Here is a 22737-nt window from a genome sequence, read left to right on the forward strand (position 1 = left end):
GCCATTTTGTAGCATCTCTTTTAAATAGTGCGGTGTTCAAAACCTCTCAACACCGACCTTCCGGTGAGTAGATCAGCTCTAGAACCGAAAACTTGTACCTATGTCAAATGCTCCGGTGTGTCCTTCCACAGAGCACCGGACTATCCAGTGAGAATAATTTTTCTCACATCGAATTGTCCGGTGAGCACATTTTTTCTAGACTCTGAAATAGACAACTTCAATTCCAAATTTGGTAAGTTTCAAACATAAACAAGTTTATATAATCTTAAAATCATCAAACCAAATCAACACTTTATCAATCACTTATCACATACAAATCAGAACATATTTCAACTTGGTTTCTCAACTACTCGTGAAATTAAATCGGTTGTGGTGGAGTGAAGTGCTCATTCTATCATCAGGATGGAGTTGTCTACTTCTCTTCCATCCGAAGTTAGCATAAGTGATCCAAACCAAAGAGTTTAAATACTGTGACGCACTTTGATGAGCCTTATTACAGAGATTTGGAAACTTTACGGTTTTATTATATATCTCTGGAAATTATTTAGATGAAATATACTAACACCTAATTATTATTATGACATTTTGCCATCTGAACTCTTGTGTCAAAGATGCTTTATCACTTGTTATAAAGAGAAATGTATTAAATGAAATGTACAAACACCTAGTTATTGTTATGTCATTTTGCCATCTAACTCTTATGTCAAATATTCTTATCACTTCTATCTTAAAAAAGAAATGTTTTATATAGATGATATCTACCTGAGTTATTATAAAATATATTCCATGTTTCGGACGGGGTTGTGGAAAAGAACAATATATTATTTTAATTTGGATAAGCTTGGAACATCTAACCAACCAAAATAAGACACTTGAGGAGAGAAAAAAAGCATTCGACACGACAATACCTCTAGCTTGACACGACAATCACTTCTATCTTACAATATATTGTTTTATAAAATTGGCTAGTAAAAATGAGAACTCGGAGGTAGGTTTCAAAATATTATCTAGAAAATTAGTCCGTTACACTGAAAATGTTTAACTTGTGAACAAATTTAAGGCTGATGAATGGCTTCACCTGTCGTCGAGTCATCTGTACTCTTATTAAGTACTTACAAATTTTTGTAGTGCTGCTTAGAAATTTATACCATTATATCTCTATAACAATCATTGATGTGGTGGTTTTATTTTCCTTTTTACAGTTTAATAAAGATTTTGAAGAAAAAATTGGTGGAGCATTGTAGGTTTTAGATGTATGGTCTGTTGATTATCTTTAGTAGGCTGTAGATGAATATCTGGTGTATAAAAGGTATTCCTTTTCTTTTCGGTAGCATTCTCTTGTGCTTCTTTTGAAATCAACTTGAATGCAGGGAAACAAAGAGTTTGTGTTAGTATATCTAGCTAGATTAGGAGAATGAGGCGGCCCACTTAATTTCTTTTCGCCTTTCTTGTCCACTACAATAAACAAGATTTCCCATAGAATTAGGTTTTCGTAGGGAACAGATGGTAACATAGCCATGGCTTGCATGAGCTCTCACTCGTTCTTTCGTGGTCGATCACTTGGTTCACACGAAAAAAAAGGACCACCATGTATCTAGTGATATACAAATATGTATGCACCAACTTTGGTTGAACTCAAAATTAAGCATCAGACAACACAAATTGTACAGCTATAGCTATATATTGTGGAGACCACCAACTAGATAGCAAGGCTAACCCGTGCTTAGGATGGGCAAGCATGCAGATGTGCGTATCTAGTGTACGTATGAACCTGCTTTAGGGTAGCTTGTAATATATTCTAGTTAATTAGAACAAATTTGCTGAAAAGTCCAATAAAAACGAGATTCAAATATCAAAATTGCATATAGATACATAAACAAAAATATTTGATATAATTAAACATATGTTTCAGAATACTACTTAAACAATTTATATTCGATTCTCTTTCTTATGTAGAAGTCAAAAAGAAAACGAAAATGCCAAACGCATGCGAACTAATTATTAAAGCGGTACTAGGATACAAAATCCAAATTAAATGGACGCAATTATAAGATGGCAATCATGTTCGAATGATTAGCATATGGAACAAATTAATCAATATCATATCCCCCATACATCTAATTTTTGTTCAAGTGCACAAGTGTGTTTAATTGTAATAATACATGCTTAATTTTATGTAACACAACCGCCAGTCTTTAATTTGTTTAGTTATCTCCAAAAGGAATCAGAAGAAACTACAGGAAACGCAAACAACAATCAGAAGAATAATATTGCGGCGTCACAAATCACACCAAGTAAGCGAAAATTCAGTGCTGAAATATATGCGTCGTCCCGTCCATCTCATCGTCATGGTCAATCGTCACCTACTGATCGATGAATTAATGAACAGAATCATGTCCAAACAGTGGGTATGATTGTGCAAGACCCAAACCACACCATGACTTGCTACCGACTCCATAGGCGCATCACTTACTTTACAGTTGATCACCCGCATCATGAGCTAATAATTCACTTTTCGATACACTGACATTTCTAATCCGTCTTTCTTCCAGTTGATTGATGAGAGGGCATAGGATCAACAGTCCCATCTCTGAAAACTGCATGGTGCCTACAAAATGCACAATTGTACTCTCTCTCTCTCTCTCTCTCTCTCTCTCTCTCTCTCTCTCTCTCTCTCTCTCTCTCTCTCTCTCTCTCTCTCTCTCTCTCTCTCTCATGGTAACAGTTCAACTGCAAATGTGGACATGAAACCTTTATCTTTTCTTAGAGAAGTTAGCTAATGCTGAAATTATTGAAGCCTGAAAGTGATGTGTGAGGAAGAATTCAGAGCTCGATTGTAGAAAAATGAGTTTGGAAAGTGTTGATATATAGAGGAATCAGGATACCGGCTTTCATATATGATAGGTATATATGCAACCGATGGCTGGAGGGGCCGTTGGTACTGTGGACTGAAAGGTGGCTGACAATGGTGAACTGAGCTACCTAGTATTACAAAAACCATGATCAGATATTTCGTTCCTCTTTGAAATTTCCGAAATTCACGATCGAAATTTCGGCAAAATTTTAATCCGTAATCCCAGCTTTACCCATGTTAGTCCTAGGAATGTATAGCCGGCAGGATGGATGGATGGATGGATCCAGGCGAGCTAACCGAACATGAGTTCACATCCTTGCTATCGTCTATCCTAGGCAGGACAGCAGCCTCTGCATGGATGGTGAAAAAGCTCGCGGAGGAAATAGGCAGCGCCGGCTTGCAGGCCAACGCCAACCAGACCAACAATCAGTAGGTTGTAATAGTATGGTTGTAGCACTGGTCTTACAAAACAGTATTAGGTGGGTAGTAGTGGCACGGTATAAAGAATTAAGTACTACTCCCTCATTTCAAAATACAGGGCGTGTTAAGATTTGATGGAGTCAAACTTTATAATTTTTTATTAACAATTAGTTAAATTATATGTATATCTAGTGTATAAAAGATATATCGATAGATTCATATTTTATATATCTTTTTAGTAATGTATTGGTTTCATAGCATCGGATACTATATTGTAAAAAAATTAACAATCCAAATATACTTTAAAAGACTTTCTCCTATAATAAAAAATGGGGAGAGCACTACTGAACAGACAGTCGGTCGGGTAGCTAAGGTTAAGCCGAACCGATGGGCAGGCAAGAAGGCCGGTGCGACGCTGTAGACTGTTGCAGCGCGTGACTGAGCTGGTTATCCCAGTCAGCTACTGCTGTCTTTCTACAAGTCTGAATTCTGTACTTTGAGCTTTGTGCGAAGCCGGGCGAAGTGCGTTCGTCTAAAATTGAACTACAAATTCACACGGCAAAAACTAGAGGTACAATTATATGTATGCCTGAATGCTGTCATAATGCACCTGCTCAAAGTTGTAGATCGAAGAGAAACCTAGCTCAATGTCCCATATGAATCTTCACAACCCATGAAGTTTTTCCAGTTCCCACGTTCAAGGAGACCCCTTGTGCTTGTTTTTTCGACAACGGGGAAACCCTATTTCGATTAGTTTTTATCACGGAACAGTTTATTTCTTACAATCTACTTTAGAGTTTGAAAGATTGAGATAAAAGGTAGAGCAGAGCAACCCAAATTTAAGATGAACTACGATGGTACCAGCCCAAGAGGCTGTAGACATAAGACCACGGCCAACTGTTTCCTTCGGAGACGAAAATCTCGTCGTAAAGTGATTTTTGTTCTCTTCAGTGCTTCAACGGTTTTCTTTCACAGTTTTCGTTATGAAGGGATTCTCAAGGTCATTCTCTTCAGGACGGGATTCTCTCTCATTTTCCTTCACGATTCTTTTCGAACGGAAGCTGTTGGAGATGAGATAAAATAAAGAAAATAGGAATAGTGAAGGGAATCGGAAAGAAAACGAAATGAAGTGAATATTGTTAGAAATAGTCTAACAGTTCCAGCACAAAATAGGCAGAGTTTAACAACTAGTTTAAATTGGACGATCTTCTCCAAAGTTTTGGTCACATGACAGGATACCGTTCACAGCTTAATGAAGATGAAGCAGTGGAGCGTCCCGTTCAATCTTCATCTTTCTGTTCCGATGGCGTTTGATCATCTCGAGTCTGAGGAGCACTTGGAAGCATCATCATTTGACTGCTGGAGGGGGTTGTGCTTGGCGCCGAGCAGATAGCTACCGATTCACCGTTTCCAGCAAGGCTTAGCACCACGAAGCAACTCAGTCCTTACTCATATCTTTTAAGAGATCTACCCATGTTTTTAAGAAGAAACATACATAAAAAATGGTGTCAATTGGGTCACGCATAAGCTTTTTATCAAAACACGCTCTATTCCGAGCCTTTCAAATAGACCAACACAAAGCTGCCAAACCAATTGTCGCAAAAGTTATTCCATTAGGAAAATTTTCCTCAATCCATTTTTAATATTGATACAAAGAGTTAGAAATGATGCTAGCACCAATAAAAATACCAATAACCCCTAAGCCACTTTGGCAATGGAACACAAGAAGAACATGCGTTTACCAGTTTCTGGTTGAGTACCCTTGGGCTTCGTTTGAGAAAGCCTAGGAACGAACATGTTATGATTCTTGTTGTAGCTTCTCGAGTCAGAACGTTTGTACCCGGCTTCGCTTTATTAAGGAGATTAATATCGATTACCACTTTATCAGTCCTAAGAATGGATCCAAGCGAGCTAACATATTTCGTTGCCTTTGGAAATTCATAAATTTTCGTCGAAATTACATGGAAATTTTAATCCCTGATCACATCCCATCCTATCGCAGGCCACCACGCCAGTCCTGTCGTACAAAGCTAGGGGACCAACCACCGGCTTGCCACGGCGATCCACCGGCGGCAGGCAAGGCAAGCAACCACGGCGCCGCATCCCGCGGGACACACGAGCCCGCCCTCGCTCGCTAGCTTACCGTGTAGATCCGCGAGGCCGGCCGATGCCTCGGCGCGCGCGTTTCCGTCGTCGTGGAGGCCCGGCCAGGCTACAGCGCGGGGCCAGCGCGCGCGAACACGCAGCTCTTGGCAGCTCGCGCGCGCCGGGACCTGCCCCTGCCCCTGCCAGGATAGGCGCGTGCGGTTGCCGCGGCGCTGTCACGGGGATCCCCCACGCCGTTTCCGCGGCGCGCGAGCTCACTCGTGATGGGGCGGAGGCGAGAGAGCCACGCGCGCGCCGGCGTTGGGTCCGGGGCGTCGCGCGGTACCTGCTTTCGCCGTTTGGCCCCGCCGGCGAGCGTGCGTCTCAGTCGTCGATGGACGACGGGTGGTTGGGCGTGTGGGTTCGGTTGATGCTGTTGCGTTGGGGGGCAGAGGTCGGGGGGTTTGGCGACGTGTACATCTCACCCCGACGATTTTGCGTGTCGACGAATCTTCTTCACTGCCTTTGCATTGCCATGCGGCTAAATGGGCACTGGTTTTGGTTTACTACTTTGGTTTATTAGGATGTATTTGATTCTCTGAATTTATTTAGTTTTGTTTGATGGATATGTCTGATTTTAAAAGAAAGTATGTTTGATTATGTGTATTCACTGTTTCAATCTGATGTGACAGATACAGGTTTATACATATGCTCATATAAATGAATTAACTTAGCAGTGTATTAAAGTTATCTCCATGCGAGTATAATCACAATCTCAATGTTTATATCCGCTCGTGTGATATCTAATTCGGTCAATCAAATAAAAGCTCAGCCCAACCTATTTATACGAATACAATTAACTAAATATTTTTTTCAATAAATATGATTTAATTTAACCTATCTATACAATACAGCTCTACAATACCTCATCCAAAAAACTAAATACACCCTTACTTTCTCAGTTGAAGTAGATGAAAATACATCTTTGATTCAATCGAGTAAGTTCCGGATCAACCCAATAACTCAGAAAAAGCAAAACATACATCCTCCACACAGCCCATGTATGTCATGTATCGTTATCGTCTCTGTCTCACAATCTCCTCGGTTTGTTTAGTGCATTGGTCAATGTGAGTTGATCCTTCGATATCTACATCAAACCTATCCATGCACAATTTTAAACAACAGGCAGGATTCGAGGTACCTCCCTTTGCCCAGTGATTATAGATTAATGAAAGGAATCTGCCCTTAGTTAATCAGACGAATATCGAGCTCAAGATTCAGCTGTCGAGCGGACTCACCGTCACCGGAGTTGAATATGACCCAACAGCAATGCTGATTGGGCGGGCGAGAAATTCAAGTCCACGTATAGTATGACTTATGTTAACCGTTTATCTATTCACTTAATATTTATTTATCTATTAATTCTTTTTATATATCTTATAATTTTTTCACATATCTTTCTTATACGAATCTTAATACAAATAAATAGTTTTAAAAAATTAAATTGAAATGTACATTGATTTATATGTGATTGACATGATTATCGATTTGGTTTGCTAAATTTTGGATTGACTGAGTTGTCCGAAGAGTCCGCACTTTTGCGAAGAATCCGTAAAATTCTTTAGATAGTCCGCGGTTTTGAAGTGAACTGAAATGTGCAGAGAGTCCTCACATTTTCTTAGGGAGTCTGTATTTTTGCGGAGTATCTGCTCTTTTCTTCGGAGAGTCTGCAGTTTTGAAGTGAACTGGGATGTGAGGAGAGTCCGCACATTTTCTCGAAAAGTCCGTATTTTATAGATTATTATCCGCTCTTTCTTCGAAGAGTCCGCAGTTAAGAAGAATTTGAATTTCTATTAGAATATGCTCTGAATTGATTTGAGTTTTTAATTGAGCATTTCGATTGTGGACTAACTGCATATGGATTAGAGATATGTGTTTGCTTGTCTTATGGTGTGTAAGTGATGAATGTAACTTGACGTTTGACGACGGGTGATTAGAGTTAAGTAGGGTGTTTGGTGTCGAACGATTAAAGAGGTCAGACGGAGTCAAAGGTGAACCTAATAATATACGTAGATGTTAAGTAAAGTATGAAAGATGGATAAAAATAACGTATTGATAAAATCAAGCGAAAGAGATATCGAAACAGGTGACAAGACGATCTTAGAGATCGAGAGCGGAAAAAACTTACAGACGATCAGAATTATAAAACTAAGTACACACGTCAAGTGACGGTATTTTGGTTTCCGTGGACAAGGTCTCCGAAGGTTATGCCATTGTTGTGTTTCGTGGGAAGAACTACAGACGTCCTTCTACGCTCAGACCAAGAAATCTCTTATCAAAGCGGAAGGCTCTAGCTACATCCATCGAGCTTCAGAGACATCAGGTACTATCTTGCTTTTGTCGATATTTACTCAAATTCAAACTTATATTTACTCAAATTGTCGTCGGTCATCAGGGAAGCAAATTCTATACATTTTCCTAGTGGCAAACCCTCATTCGTCTCTATCCGTTTTATTCTTACACTTGTATCATTTCTTGCAACTTTGCGACAGGCCCTCAGTCGACATGTCGCAAAGTTAAACAGAAAAGTGGAGCATCTTAAAGCGGAACTGGTACGCAGCAGTAGCCGACCGATTTGCTCTAATTAGAAGATTTGTTCTAGTACTGCATACACGCCATGATGCCATGCTATACATTGATTCTTTTTCAGGTCCAGATGGAAGGCGTGAAAGACCAAGGCGACGAGGAGTTGTACGCCAAACTAGATTCTGCGTATTCGAGCGACGAGGAAGACGTGGAGGTGATATCGTGCTGGATCCATGGGGACATGCTCGAGCCCTGCTGAACCGACCTTTGTCGATGACTCCTTTTAACATTTGTACCTGTTCACAATTTTGCCATGTAGGATGAGGATGATGAGGTCTATCTCAGGTAGGGTTCACGTTACCGATTGAAGCTTGTTAATCGAGCTGTGGCGGTAACTGAAAAATCGTGGTAATCGCGATAACCGCTCAAATTTTAAATAAATTTTAGATAAATTTTGTTTGAAAAAATTTAAATTTTGAGAAAAATTCGTGAGTTTAGCCTCTCAGTAACCGGTCGAATTGGACCGATTACCGAGCGATTTTCTCGATTTATCGAGCGGTTTTCTTGAATTTTCCTCATTGTCGGTAACCACTCGATTTTGTCAGTAAACGCTCGGTTTTCTCGATTTATCGAGTGATTTTCTCGATTTTCAGTGAAGTTCAATAAAAAAAGTCAAAACTTATCTCAATCTTGTAAAATCAATAACTAATTCATTTGAGCTTCAAATCAAGTGAAACAAATTTTGTTGGTTTACTTGTAATATGATCTACATGATAAAATTATTTATACTCATAAAATTTTCAAAATTTTCTGTGACAAAATGTATTTGTTAAACCAGGTTAAATGCACAGTTTACTCTTTGCTAATCTAAAAATCATGAAACTAATTTTGTTAGTCTTCTTATATGATCCTATGTCTTTTAAAAATATATAAACTCATGAATTAGTTATTGTAACATGCAGGATTGTGTAAATGTGTTGTGACTAGATTAATTCATAACTGACCCATCACACCTCAAAAATTAGTGAAACCACTTTTATTAATTTATTTATACTATGATTTACGTAGAAAAAATAATAGTAGACATGAAAAAGTTAATTACAATGTTGTTTCTTAACATATTCACTTTATGCTAGTGAATTTTGTAAAAATCATAGAGAAATTAATAAAACTCTAAATAAAGTGAAATCAATTTTAACCTTTTAAGATACTTCCTACACAAGAAAAATATGTGTTTGCACGTTAAGCTTTTTCTAACATGAGTTAATAACTGAGCCGCACGTTTCAATTTTTTTTATTTTTTTCAAACTTTCTCCCTATAAAATATGATGCAAACGATATTATTTTTGAATTTTTTTCACAGAAGATCTTAGAATTGTGTCTAGTTTTTTTAGGATGTTTTTTATTTTTTTTAAATTTTTTGAATTCAAATTTGGTTACCGTTCGGTTTCTGAAACTAAGCCAGATCAAGATGTCATCAGGGAAGCAAAATTCTATACATTTTCCTAGTGGCAAACCCTCATTCGTCTCTATCCGTTTTATTCTTACACTGGTATCATTTCTTGCAACTTTGCGACAGGCCCTTAGTCGACATGTCGCATAGTTAAACAGAAAAGTGGAGCAGCTTATAGCGGAACTGGTACGTACCAGTAGCCGACCGATTTGATCTAATTAGAAGATTTGTTCTAGTACTGCATACACGCCATGATGCCATGCCATACATTGATTCTTTTTCAGGTCCAGATGGAAGGCGTGAAAGACCAAGGCGACGAGGAGTTGTACGCCAAACTAGATTCTGCGTATTCGAGCGACGAGGAAGACGCGGAGGTGAGGCTGGTGGCACCGCTGAGGATGGAACCTCCCACGATGGCAGCTACTCTTTATATGACGAGGCAGGTTACTCCGACGAAGAGGATGCTGGTGATTACTCCGACGAGGATGATGAAGGCGACGAGAGTGTCGGTTCTGACGAGGAGGAGGAGGACGAAGACGTCGCTGGTTTTCGCGACGACATAGATACTGAACTATCTGGCAGAGGAAAGTACAGGTCAGAAGGCGGTGGCTCGGATGGAAACGAGAAGCGTAGCGAGGCAATTGACGTGAGAAAGAGCTCGCACAGTGAGCATCCGACCGAACTGACGAGCTCTTGCAGCTAGATGTCCTGTATGCACAGCAAGTAAATCGCACCCACCCATTGGGTCGCCGTCGACTCGCCGCGGTTGAGCAGGTTTTACTGGCTGGCGCGTAATGCCACGCGTGATGTTCTGCGGCGCGTCAGCTCGCGGGCGGATGCTCTGGGCCGTATCGCGGCTAACGCAACGGGTCCTGCGCCTGACGCCCTCGCGCTCCGGCCAAGGTTTACGAATATGTTTTACTTTCGAAAACTGTTCGGCGGTGGTAATCGCGGTTACCGCGGTAACATACAGTAATTCGGTGAAATTCAATAGAAATTGATTGAATTTTATTAAATTTTTAATTTTTTTAATTTTAAATTAAAGTTGGATCGATAACCGCTCGGTTTATAAAAACAGTACGGACCAAATTCTCCAATAACTATGATAAACAAAGAATTGCGGACGATATTTATAACCTACTCTGGCCAAACCCATCCGGAGTACGAGTAAATAGAGCCTGGCACAGCGCTCGATCTACGCGTGAAATTGCAAACCGTTCCCGGGGAAAATGCTCTGCTTTTCTTTTCTTTTTTTAGAAGGGGAAATACTCTGCTAGCTTAAGGACACGCCGTACGCAGTCTTCCGCCCGGTGCAAATAAATTGCAACGGGGATTTTGTGTCGGCGCATATTGGTCAGTTAACATTTTAGCTAGGATGCAAAACAGTCACATATTTAGAGAAGCAGCTTGTGAAAAATCAGCTCTTAGTTAACATTTTGTGTCTGCAAATATGAGACACGGATACTGATATTAAAATCTGACTCGATTTTAATATCTGATTTGGTAAATAAAATCTGAACACATGAAATACATATGGGAGTCCGAGTGTCCGATTTAAAAAAAAAATTGTACAATGGTGTCTAGATAACTTGATTACTTGCTAGTCGGCATGCCAAGTCGTAGATGCAGCAGTTGGTTTCTTGTGCCTTATTCAGGGCACCTGGAGTTCTGGACAGAACATGCATGTGACTCTGGCCAGCAGCTACGAAAGTGAGAAAAAAAAACGCACACACACAACTGTACTTTAGCCGTCACCAAACATAGGATAGCCCAGTGTCCCTATCATTAAGGTGCGTACTTAGCCAGTCCAATGCTCATCGTTGTTCCCATGCAAGTGTACAAATCATCACTCATAACCAGAGGAAGAAACAAAAAGGCAAGAACGGAGAGTGATAGTTCGTTTGGTAGAGTTTAAGAGACCGTCTACCCAGTTTCGAACTCGGATGCTCATGTCGGTGCGAATACCTTAAAAAAGTTTTTTTACTCCACTCTCTTAATAAAGTCACGGAGCCTTCTTCTTAGACTATCTCTAATTATATTTCTTTCATTTTATTTTCTTCTCAATTTCTCTTCTCGTTCTCATTTATTTTATTTTATTTCATCTCGACAGTTTCCTTTATTTTGTTTCCCTTCGAAAGTATTTGTGAAGGGAAAGGAGAGATGATCTCATCTTAAAAAAAAAATGCCTTTAAAAATTCTTTTGTAAAGTAAAATTATTGGAGTCCTTGAAAAAAAACCTCTTTATAAAAGGATTCTGGGCCTTTACAGAAATTGTTGGAGATAATATTAAAAAAAAAAGAAAAAGAAAAAGAAAAGAAAAGAAAAGAAAAGAAAAGAGAGAATTTCCAGAAGCGCGTACTGACAACCGCCGCTCCCCACGAAAGACAAACGCCTCGCACACCCAGATCGAACCCACCACACGCACTGACAGTGGGGCCACCCTCATCTTCCGTCCCCACACGTCATGGACCCATCCCCACCAACACCACCTGCGCTTCCACACTAGCTTCTCCCAGAAGCGCACTGCTCTCGTAGCCGTAGGCGAGTGGCGAGCCCGCCGAATTCGAGAGAGGCTGGGAAGGCGGAGGAGCTCGCGGCGGTGAGCGACTCTCACTGCGGGCGGCGGCGATGAGGGCGGGCGGCGGGAGGGAGCCGCCGTCGTCGTCGTCGGCGGCGGCGGCGCTTGCGGTCGCGCTGCGGGTGCTGCTGATCGCGACGGCCTGCGGCCTCGTCTTCGCGCTCCTCAACCTCCCCGACGTCCCCGGTGAGCGCGCTCTCCTGGCCCAGCCGTCTCTCGCGACGCCGGCCACTGCTCATTGATCCGCGTGCTTAATTAGCGCTAATCTGGCAGGGACCGCGGGTTCCGTAGCGCGTTTGGCGTGTGTGTGTTTGTGTGCTGACAGCGATGGCGTTGAATTCGCTTTGCGTGCAGGTGGGGGAGGTGGGGCCCGGTTGTCGGTGGAGCAGGTGAGCCGTCCCGATCCTCATCCTGATTCTAGTTTCCTTCCGTTCTGACAATCCCGTTTCGGTTCGTTTCGCCTTTTCGGATGTGGATTTGGTGTTTCTTTTCGCAGGGGCTGATTCGAGAGGCCAGGAGACTGAACGTCGTCGCCGAAGAGGTAATTCTGTTGTGAACTTGCAGTGGTGTTTGTTCCTTTGCGTACATGCATATGTATGATTGTGCTGTTTTTATTTGATTTTGATCCCTGCCAGTAGTTGTGTTCAATGCAGTTATAGAGTGGAAAAGTTTAGTAGTTGTTGTTTGTTCGATTCATACTTAGCCAGAGTAGTATACGGATGCCAGATTGTTGTGTTCTTTGATGTGCTCAAATCTGAGGCTTAGTAGAACTACAGGGACATGGCTAACATTTTTTCAGGGCAAAGTAAATTAAAGAATTAAAGCGCCGGGGGGGGGGGGGGGCTTTTTTTCTGCTTTTTGCTTCTCTATAGTGTTATGTCTGATGCTTTTCTTAGCCCACAATGAACATAGCGCAGTTTTGGTTTGATCCCCTATGTTTCTGAATTATGTGATGTTATCTTCCTGCTTTAGAATCATTCCTTCAACCTGTTGGAATATGTGTCGAATATGTGTACATAGCAGGTTACATATAGACTTGAGTTGTAATTAGGTGGAACTAAGATTCCGGGCCTTTAAATAGAATACACCACCATTTTAACTATAAGCAAGATTGAAATAGTTGGGGAGGAGCACCCGTAGTTATGCCCTGAGGATGTAGACAACTTGGCCGAATCTCATTAAAAAAACATCGTGTCTTGTGTGTTGATCTTGTGCTTGGCTTGATGATCCTGGTGATGCTTCTGCTAAAATCCTAACAAGTGGTACCAGAGCCATGAAGAAAGATCAAGGGAAGACACGAGTATATGTTCCATACTGCGCAAGGCTTGCACGGGTCCGGGGAAAGATGGCGCAAGGTGGAGCATGGCGGCGATCGACGACTCGATCGGTGGATTCGGACACTTCGAGTGTGGCGGTTCGAACCGTCCGATGGGCTGCATCAACGGGGATCCGTTCAGACGTGGAGATCGGGTTGATGGCGGCTGGTGGCTGCTGTTCGATAGGAGTCGATCAGACGTGACGGCCAGGTTCGATAGTGCGGCTGGAAGACGTCGCGGACAAGGCGACGACTTCGACTCACGGTCTGATTGATGGGCGTTCAATCCAGATCAGAGCGGCTGTTGTTTGCTCAAGGTGGAGCAGCAACAGCGGTGGCGAAAGTCATGGTGGACTTCGGAGGTTGCGAAGGCGTTCGGGAGTCGGACTCGTCGGGTGGCCAGGTCACGTGGAACTTGTCGGGTGGCTAGGTCGCGTGGAACTCGTCGGGTGGCCAGATCCCGTGGAACTCGTCGGGTCGGTGTGCGCACGTGGGTGTGGCGTGCTAGAGCAGTCACGCGGTACTGCACCGGGTGGCTACATGCAGAGTTTGGCGTACGGCGGCTGAGAACGCACCGAAGCGTTCGGCAGCCTGTTTGGCCAGGTGGACCGGTGTACAGTGGCGCGGCCCAAGCGCAAGCCGCAAGGTGTGGTCATCTCGGGCGGTTTCAGTTGGGGAGGAGCGCCCGTAGTCATGCCTCAAGGATGTAGGCAACTTGGTCGAACCTCGTTAAAAAACATCGTGTCTTATATGTTGATCTTGTGCTTGGCTTGATGGTCCTGGTGATGCTTCCGCTAAAATCTTAACACAACTAATGCACTTAAAAGATGTTATTTTTTGGTCAATTTTTCAGCAGATGGACGGGCAAACTGATGAAATTGCTGCAGAAGAAGATGAAAGAATATCTGAATCTCCCCAGGCACCAAAGAGAAGATATGGATGATGCAAGATCAGCTAATTATGGCCAAGGCGTACTTGCATTTCGCTTCTTCACATGGCAGTGTACATTTAGTTCGAGAGCTGAAATTGAGGATTAAAGAGATAGAAAGGTCAATAAGCCACTCTAGTGGAGGTTCTCATGTACCTGGGAGGTAAGCCTTTTGACAATGCTTATGACAGTAGTTCACTCATGCAAATGCTTCATCAAGTAAACCAACTGAGAATCTGAGATAAAAAAAGAAAACACCATGCAGTGCATTGCAGAAAATGAAGGCAATGGAAATGACCCTATCCAAAGCTCAGAGAACATACCCACGTTGCTCTCAGATGACATCCAAGCTACGTGCAATGACGCATAACAGTGAAGAATTGGTCAGAGCACATCAAAGTGAATCTTCATTCCTTGAGCAGGTTGCTGTGAGGGCATTACCCAAAGGCCATCACTGCCTAGCAATGCGACTTACCACAGAATACTTTTTGTTAGATCCTAAGGAAAGAGAGTTCCCTAAAAGATTCAGCAAGCGGATGGATGACTTTTATCATTATGCAGTATTCTCAGACAGTGTGCTAGCAACTGCAGTGGTTGTCAACTCTACAATTGCTGCATCGAAGGTATGGCCTTAAATTTGTTGAGCAGTAATACTTTATGTGCTTTTCTAGGAATTCCGGGTTATATCTATGCTTTGTAATACAAATCCATATCCTTTTTGGGTTCATTATGCGCAAGAAAGGAATTTTGAGTGGCTACTTTTTCTGTAGACAGGAGGTGATTTTAAGCATGTGCGTTTCTGCATGTCTATATTAAACTCTATGTCCAGGTTTGTCTAAGTACGATGGACACATTATGGATAGTTATTGTTCGATGGTATTATTCATATGATGAATATATACATAAAAGGAACATGTGACCAAGAAGGAATGCACTGAGTTATTCGGTGTAACTTGTTTTTTTCGACGAAGCAATGGAGGGCAAAGCGCCCACCTAAGTCGTATTACTTGAGCCCAGGTGCAGAGAGTTCGGTGCAAGCGAGCCGACGCGACGCTCGTGGGTGTGGGTGTGTGTGTGTGTGGGGGGGGGGGGGGGGGGTTGAGAGCAGCGTATTCTTTTGTTCAGTGGGGTTAATTTCATTTTATTCATGTCTTACAATTTTCTTTTGATTCATCTTGTTTTCTTTGGCAGGATCCAAGAACGATTATGTTTCATGTTGTAACCGATGCATTGAATTTTCCTGCAATGATGTTGTGGTTTCTAACAAACCCACCAACTCCAGCCACAATCCAAATCGAAAGCCTGGATAATTTGAAATGGTTGCCTGGTGACTTCAGTTCTAGATTTAAACAGAAGGGCATTCGAGATCTAAGATACACTTCTGCACTTAACCACTTGCGCTTTTATTTGCCAGAAGTATTCCCTTCTTTGAGCAAGGTTCTACTCTTGGACCATGATGTGGTAATCCAAAAAGACTTGAGTGGATTATGGGAGATAGATACGAAGGGTAAAGTAACTGGTGCTGTTGAGACATGCACTTCTGGCGACAGTTATTATCGATTGGATAGCCTTGTTGATTTTTCTAATCCAAGTATCTTCAACAAATTTGATGCAAAGGCTTGTGTATTTGCATTTGGAATGAACATATTTGACCTTAAGGAATGGCGGAAGCAGGGTCTGACTGCGACTTACCATAAATGGTTTCAGGCGGTAAGTGGAAAAGATCCTGCTTATTGAATTATTTTGAATGCGCAACAGCTTTTTATTTCAAAGTATTTCTACACCATCTTGATAGATATTGTTTATCAGTACCTTGTATCTCTTAGATTTCCAATTTTCAGGGCAAAAGGCGAAGGTTATGGAAGGCAGGAAGCTTGCCACTGAGCCAGCTTGTCTTCTACAACCAAACAGTGCCTTTTGACCAGGGCTTGGCCATGAAACAAGCATAGGAAGAGAGGAAATCGAGAGCGCCGCCGTCATACACTACAGCGGGAGACTCAAACCCTGGCTCGAGGTCTCCATTCCGAAATACAGAGACTACTGGAACAGGTACCTTAACTACGATAACTCGTACCTGCAGCAGTGCAATATCCACAGATAGAAGCAATGAATGCGAGCCGACTGAGTGATTGGCGCAATGGCCCATGTATACGCAGTTATGCAGTACAGTATGTAGTAGGCTGATCTTATTCGTTTAATTGTTTTGTACATCTGTTCCTAGATGTCCTGATCTAAATTTAGGCCTTGTTTGGCAACTCTGATATCTATGTAGGATTTGAAGTTTGTAAGATAAAATAGAGTAATCTAAGTATTTATTTTTAGTCTAAAATAAAAATAAAATATCTTAATCAAAGTCTCTCAATTTATTCACATCTCTAGACTCAAGAATTTATGGAGCTAGGAATGATCAACCCTTAGTCTAATGCATCTTTAGGCACTTATTCAAAGTCTCTGCAAAAAGGAGCAAAAGGACATAATCGAATAAAAAGGGTTGTATTTTCACTAATAATACCGAAATTTTGAACGAGCTGTTAGGCTGCTGTCTGACATTGTCAATGGCGGTTTGTTCTCCTCTTTAGATTGAACCATTTGTTTTTACTTCGGTTTTTAAGGTTAGAATCATAATCAGAATCAGAAACAAACACGACTATAATAGAATTTCAGAATGTGTAGCTGAAGATCAAATAATCACACACATTTCTTGTTTTTACAACACTTGCTCTGGATCATTCGTCATACAGACTGATTTTTATTCTTCCAAGCTGGCATGACTTTCTATGCTAGAACCCAGTCAATCCGCAGCTTTCGCAGGACCTGTATGACTTATTCGGATTATCCGATTGAGATGCCACGATCGGTCATCACAGCCGAGTTGTTTGAAGTGGAAGATTGACGAACTGTTCGACCTTGGGAGGTATGGGGGAGTTTCCACTTTGCGAAGAACAAAAACTATTTTGTTTGGTGTGTCCAGTTGCGGATGAGGACCGAAAGGGACGGTTGGTAGCGATAGGGGTGCAAATTGGTAAATATAAGTATATTCACTGACACTTTTTAGTTCAATCAATAATACTATTTTTTCAAAAAAAATGTTTAATTTGAAGGAAGTAGTGTTATTGATTGAATTAAAGAGGTCAATAAATACCCTTAGGTTAGTTAATTTGCACCCTAGGTAGTGACGTATGTGTACCGGGTTAACCCAAACTAGGGTCATCGTGTATACCAAAAAATTCGTCATGCACGAACGGCTCCATTCTGATTGATGGGTAGGCAACTAGCAAATGGTACAAAAACAGGTTTTGCATTTTTAAAAGTGGAAGATCAGAAGTAAGATTTATCGAAAACGCAATTTATTTTGATGTGGTTTTATTTAATTCAATTCAATAGCATCATTCAGGCCACACAGTTGCAGTCTTTTGGTCCATCTTATTCTATCGCACCGCACATCAAGACTTATTATTACATACGGTTCATGAACTCAGCAGCTCACGAACTGGTAGTCGACGTTGAGGTGGCCCATCTGGTAGCCGCGGCCGTCGGTGTCGATCTTCTTGAACACCGTCTCGAAGTCCAGGTCCAGCCCGCCGTTGCTGCACTGGTCCACAATCCTCGCCGTGATCGCCGCCCCTGTCCCACGGTTCGTCACCTGAGTACAACCGATCAAAAGGTCACCGTCGACAGGTGGTTCACGCAACTTATAAGTGGACATCAGGGGCTCAAGTCCTCAAGCCTTTCCTTTCGATTTTTGAGTATCAAAAAGGAAGAAGAAAGTGAGGAGAAGAAGATAAGGATGAGAAAAAAAAGGTCCCTATTTTATAGCTTTGGATTGGTTACTGACTTAATTGCATTAAGAGAGGTAGGCAAGTATACCCGGATGCATTTGCCGCAAGCAGCTTGGCCCTTAGGCCCGGAGGGCCCGCAGAAGGCGGTCCAGCCGTACTTCTGGCGCCACGACAGTGGCTTGTTAGCGTCCCACGTGGCACAATAGGCGCTGACGCGGTTCAGATCCCAACCGTTTTGCGCCGGGTTGTAATAGTGGTACGTGGCCCGCACGTTGGACGCCTGCTGCGCCGCAGCCATAGCCACCATGGCGCAGAGAAGGGCAGCCACCGCGAGCACCCGTCCCCCGGTGATCGCCGCCATGGCTGTGGAGATTTGATCGAAGTCGCAAGAACATGCACATCAAGAGGTTATTTGAGATCGATGTGTGTTCATGGCAACGAAGAATAGAGAGAAGGATTAGGATCTTGGCCAAGGTTTGCTCATGCAAACTGTGGCCATGAGCTTACCTTGTGAGCTCCTCCTAGTGGCTGATGCCAAATCGGTGTAGAATGCAGTGGATGATGTCACGATCGATATCTATGAGAGGTGTTCTAGGTTTCCAGTGCAATGGAGATACGCAGCTATGGATGAGCCTTATATAGAGCTCCGGGTACCGGACAACGTGGAATTTTCTTTCAAGTACATCAGAAGAATTCCAGGTACAAATTAAAGCTAGGCTCACAACTCATAACTGCTAGCTAGTATTCCATCTTCATGGACGCAAGTGTCCTTTTCCTACGGTAAGATCATCTTCAACAGAAACTCTAAAATTCATATCATATAACATTATTATAATATTATCTAACACTATTATAATATTTTCTATTTTTTCATCTTCAACAGACACCATATTTCCTACTTTTTATTACTCTCCTTCTCCTCCGGACCCACGTACATACTCAGTGCACAGTAATGAGACATGCTACAGTAGGTAGCAAATTTGCCGGCTCCTCCATCCCGACCGTATTACTGTAGCTGCGAAAAAGTTGATTTGGAACATTTGTTGAAGAGGGATATAGTACGAAGGAAAAGATATTTTACTGTAACAGGAAGTAAAAAATATAGATACTATTTTGGTTGAAGTTGGCCTAAACAAGTAGGACCATCGCTTAAGAAACGTAACAGGAGACACGCGTCATGGCTATCCCTTGAAGCTACCGGGCATCATGTTAGATTATCATTTCTTAACCACCACGTATGTCATCGTTATTCTAACGCTTAGAGATACACGTTTTAAACTTTTTGGGTCATTGAGTCAACACAAAACCCAAAAAAAAACTAAAAATTTACACCCACTAATTAAGTTAAGGAAAAAAATAAATTAAGTGGTGACTCAAACCTACGTATTATGTATGTATCCTACCGGCGCTTCTACTCTCCCGACCGGAGACCGCGCGCCTGCCGCCACAGCTTCCCCGTCCAGTTCGCCGGCGTTCATGAAACCAGTCTCACCGGCCTGGCCTTATCCATCCAGTGCTCCCACCCTTGCCCTCCTGTCAAGCTGCCGAGTCGCCGCCACTGCGACCGTCGTTCTCTAGCTTGCGTGCGTCGGATGGCAACGGGACGCGCGCGAGCGACGTCTGCACGAGACGAGCTCATGTGTGGAGAAGCGTCAGGACAAGACTCGATCGAGACGTACGTACGGTGCCATGGCCTGGAATTCCAGCACCTATGAAGTTTTCGTACGTACATATGCAGAAATTGAGGTGGCATGTCCGTTTGTCCGTTTATTCCTTAGAAATTTCGTAACTCGAGACTTTGTTTTTTATGGGGAGTATTCATTAGTCAAGGAAAATAGTACAGTGTACAATGTTCAACAAAGGGACCAAAGATAAATAACACAGAAAACCGGCATTGGACCAAACACCCCATAGGGCTACGAGAACAGTCATTGGAGCCGAGGTAGGGGTGGGCGATGTAGGAGTGAAATCGGGGCATATATTTTTTACTCGTCCACTCGACTGAAGGCTTACAAAAACAAATATGTGATGCAACAATGGTTCTCTGATACTATTTAATACTATCCGTGTTATTACGAGAAAACCTATTGTGATTTGACTTAAAAGCATGATAATATATATGTAGATTGTCACACATCTATAAACATATAACATCGAATGATCTTATTTTCACATCTCAGCGATCACTATCTCTATGCTCACTTTGATTACACCCATATACTATTTAACGTGCTATATGGGGATGCAAATAAAACAAAAAAATTCTATCTATCCGACTAACCAAAAAGCTTACAGCACTATCCGCTTCGACTCCGACTCTAAGAAAAAAATATAAGATAGGATACATGATCAAGTAATAATTATCTGATACAATCCGTATCTGACTCTGACTTAAAATAATGTGAGATAGGATACAGGATGAGCTATATCCGTTCGTATCTGATCCGATTACACCCTTAGGGCGGGGCAAAAGATCTGTTGAAAGCCTATAGGCTGAGGCAATACCCCGTTCTTAGCTGATTGCAGACCAACTATTGTTGCTCCGCATACCCCACTTGGATCCAGCGATGGTGAGAGCCACACCACCGTGTAGCCTTAATCCACTTGTTCTTACTGTTACCCCTGTTGCCACCACTGCTGAAAGCTGAAGCACCGGACAGGAACCTACTCCTATGCAGAGGCTCCTCAAATCTGAAAAACCAAATCCAGATCCAGATGAACTCTCCCTCAAACTTTTGGTGATATGCCCTAGAGGCGATCTCGTATGCAGATTGGATATGTGAATGAGATTTAATATGATTGAATATCCATTAGGGTTTAGAGTCATGATGGACTTTAATGTGATTAAAGGCCTATTAGCATACTCTATATAAGAGGAGGCAGGGACTGTAGGCGCATGAGTTGATTTCGCCACCAAAACCTTGGCCGCCACCTCTCCCTGAACTCCCTGTGAAACCCTAGTCGAGTGCACGATGCTAGCACACCAGCGCATGATGTTTCATCCTTATACGTGTGGATATCGTGTAGGCACTGTTGTGATTGCTACGATGTTGATCGGCGACAAGGACACCAGGACGGGTTCAACTACTTCCTCATCGCGATTGAGGACGTGGTTGAGGCTCCCTTGTTCATGGTTGATGAGGTGGTCGACATGATTGACTACTTCTTCTACGTGGTCATGAAGCTGATCGAGAAGTATGATCACCTGCTTGGAGTTGGTCAAGGACGTGAGAGACCTGCTCAAGGAACTGGTTGAGAGCGTGACCACCTACGCGGGGTTGGTCACAGATCTGATCGAGAAGTTGCTCGAGGAGTTTGACATACACAATGTTGGATCGGTCTACTCTAACTCTTCTTCTGCTACACTACGTGACAAGTGGTAACAATCTATGATCTCCTACTTGTATGGTTTCCTGTGTGAATACGATAGAAATTTTTTGTTTTTAGGCTAACTAGCCAACCTGTTCCCCGATAGTAGTATCAGAGCCTACATGCGTAGTTTATTATTTGGATCGGTCACATATAGATGATATGTGGTAGTAAAAGATTGAGTCTTGATTGGTTCATGTGATGGATCGGTTGTTGCACGGGATGTTGTAATTGGGGTCGGATAAGGTGTGAGTCGATAGAACCATATGACTAGAAGAGTAGCTCGATCTCGCACCTGGCCACGCGTGCGACTTGCCCCTACCGACTGGAATCACAATCAAGGCTAACATCGCGCACTACTGCATGGTTGGATGAGCAACAGATCGAGGTTGTGTGTGTTGTCGTCGCTTCTGGAAAACCTCACGTGATGATTAATATGATTGATATAGTGGAAATGAGACATTGTGAATGACTCAGAATCGGCTTGATACGATCAAACCGATGAGATTTTCATAGCGATTTCATAGATACAATCTATGTATTTTCAAGAGGTTGCGCAGCGTATACTCGTAGATCATTATAATAACATGTCCACGTCATGACATTAGAATTCGTTTCTACGCTTAACTCGTTTTTGCCTAGAATGTTGTGACTGGTATGGCCTTATTAGGTTTGTGATGCATGTGTGTAATTTTCATAGTCTGCGTATCATGGTTAATTGCAGCCAAAGGTTATCATGTTATTGTATAATAGCTTGTGTGCCGACTTGTGATGCTTCTTTTTCTCATATAATTCATCTAGTACTGTTATGTATAATAGACTAGCACATTATCATGGAGACTTGGAGCATGATGACCTGGAGGACAGGACCATGGCGATGGAGATTACCATATGAAGGGGTCATACTATGTCACAGTTAATATGATTACTTGTGATATTTATCTATATTCGTATCATACTATTCCTTCATGTTTTATATGCGGTGGATATTATTACTATGATAGAATAGCTTTTCTCAAAAAAATTAAGAGTAATTGATACCCTTCCAATAGCTGCACCTATATAGGTTTTGATCATTATTTGGTAGATCTACCAAAGCAGGGTGCCATCATTTATCTTAACCAGTTAGAGTGGATGTCAGATATCTACACATATGGTGTTGGTTTACTTAACAAGCTATCAAAACGGTTTTGGGCTTGAGGCATGGTGTTGGACACCGAGGCATTAGATACCACCCAACAAACAAGAGTTATATATGATATGATTAATAAAGTGTTGCTTACCTATATCACTAGGTTTTTAGCAATGATGTCAAAGCTCACTATAACTTAGTTGAATATGGATCTTGTCTCATTGTGTGGTGTTGGAGG

General features: G+C 42.2%; 1 protein-coding gene and 1 pseudogene across 2 annotated transcripts; one reads left to right on the forward strand and one right to left on the reverse strand.

Moving 5' to 3' along the window:
• The first annotated feature begins 11749 nt into the window (after positions 1-11749).
• On the forward strand, positions 11750-16455 carry LOC133900625 (probable galacturonosyltransferase 4; annotated as a pseudogene).
• Positions 16456-17549: 1094 nt separating this feature from the next.
• Positions 17550-18617, reverse strand: LOC133900626 (barwin-like). Of its 2 annotated transcripts, none has more exons than XM_062341823.1 (3): positions 18506-18617; positions 18087-18361; positions 17550-17862 (listed from the first exon to the last, which is right to left on the reverse strand). In XM_062341823.1, the coding sequence occupies exons 2-3, from the start codon at positions 18357-18359 to the stop codon at positions 17695-17697; spliced, it is 441 nt and encodes a 146-aa protein (XP_062197807.1). In that variant the 5' UTR covers positions 18360-18361; positions 18506-18617; the 3' UTR covers positions 17550-17694. The 2 variants fall into 2 exon arrangements, with proteins under 2 accessions (XP_062197807.1, XP_062197806.1); XM_062341822.1 differs by having other exon boundaries at positions 18087-18371.
• Positions 18618-22737: the final 4120 nt, after the last annotated feature.

The sequence above is a fragment of the Phragmites australis genome, chromosome 19, assembly GCF_958298935.1.
Source record: "Phragmites australis chromosome 19, lpPhrAust1.1, whole genome shotgun sequence".
In the NCBI taxonomy this organism is placed as follows: Eukaryota; Viridiplantae; Streptophyta; class Magnoliopsida; order Poales; family Poaceae; genus Phragmites; species Phragmites australis.

Coding starts and splice junctions, on each gene's coding strand:
- LOC133900626 (XM_062341823.1), bottom strand. CDS start 18,359: ATGGCGGCGATCACCGGGGGACGGGTGCTCGCGGTGGCTGCCCTTCTC. Junction 17,863..18,086: donor CTTGCGGCAAATGCATCCGG/GTATACTTGCCT, acceptor GGTTGTACTCAG/GTGACGAACCGTGGGACAGG.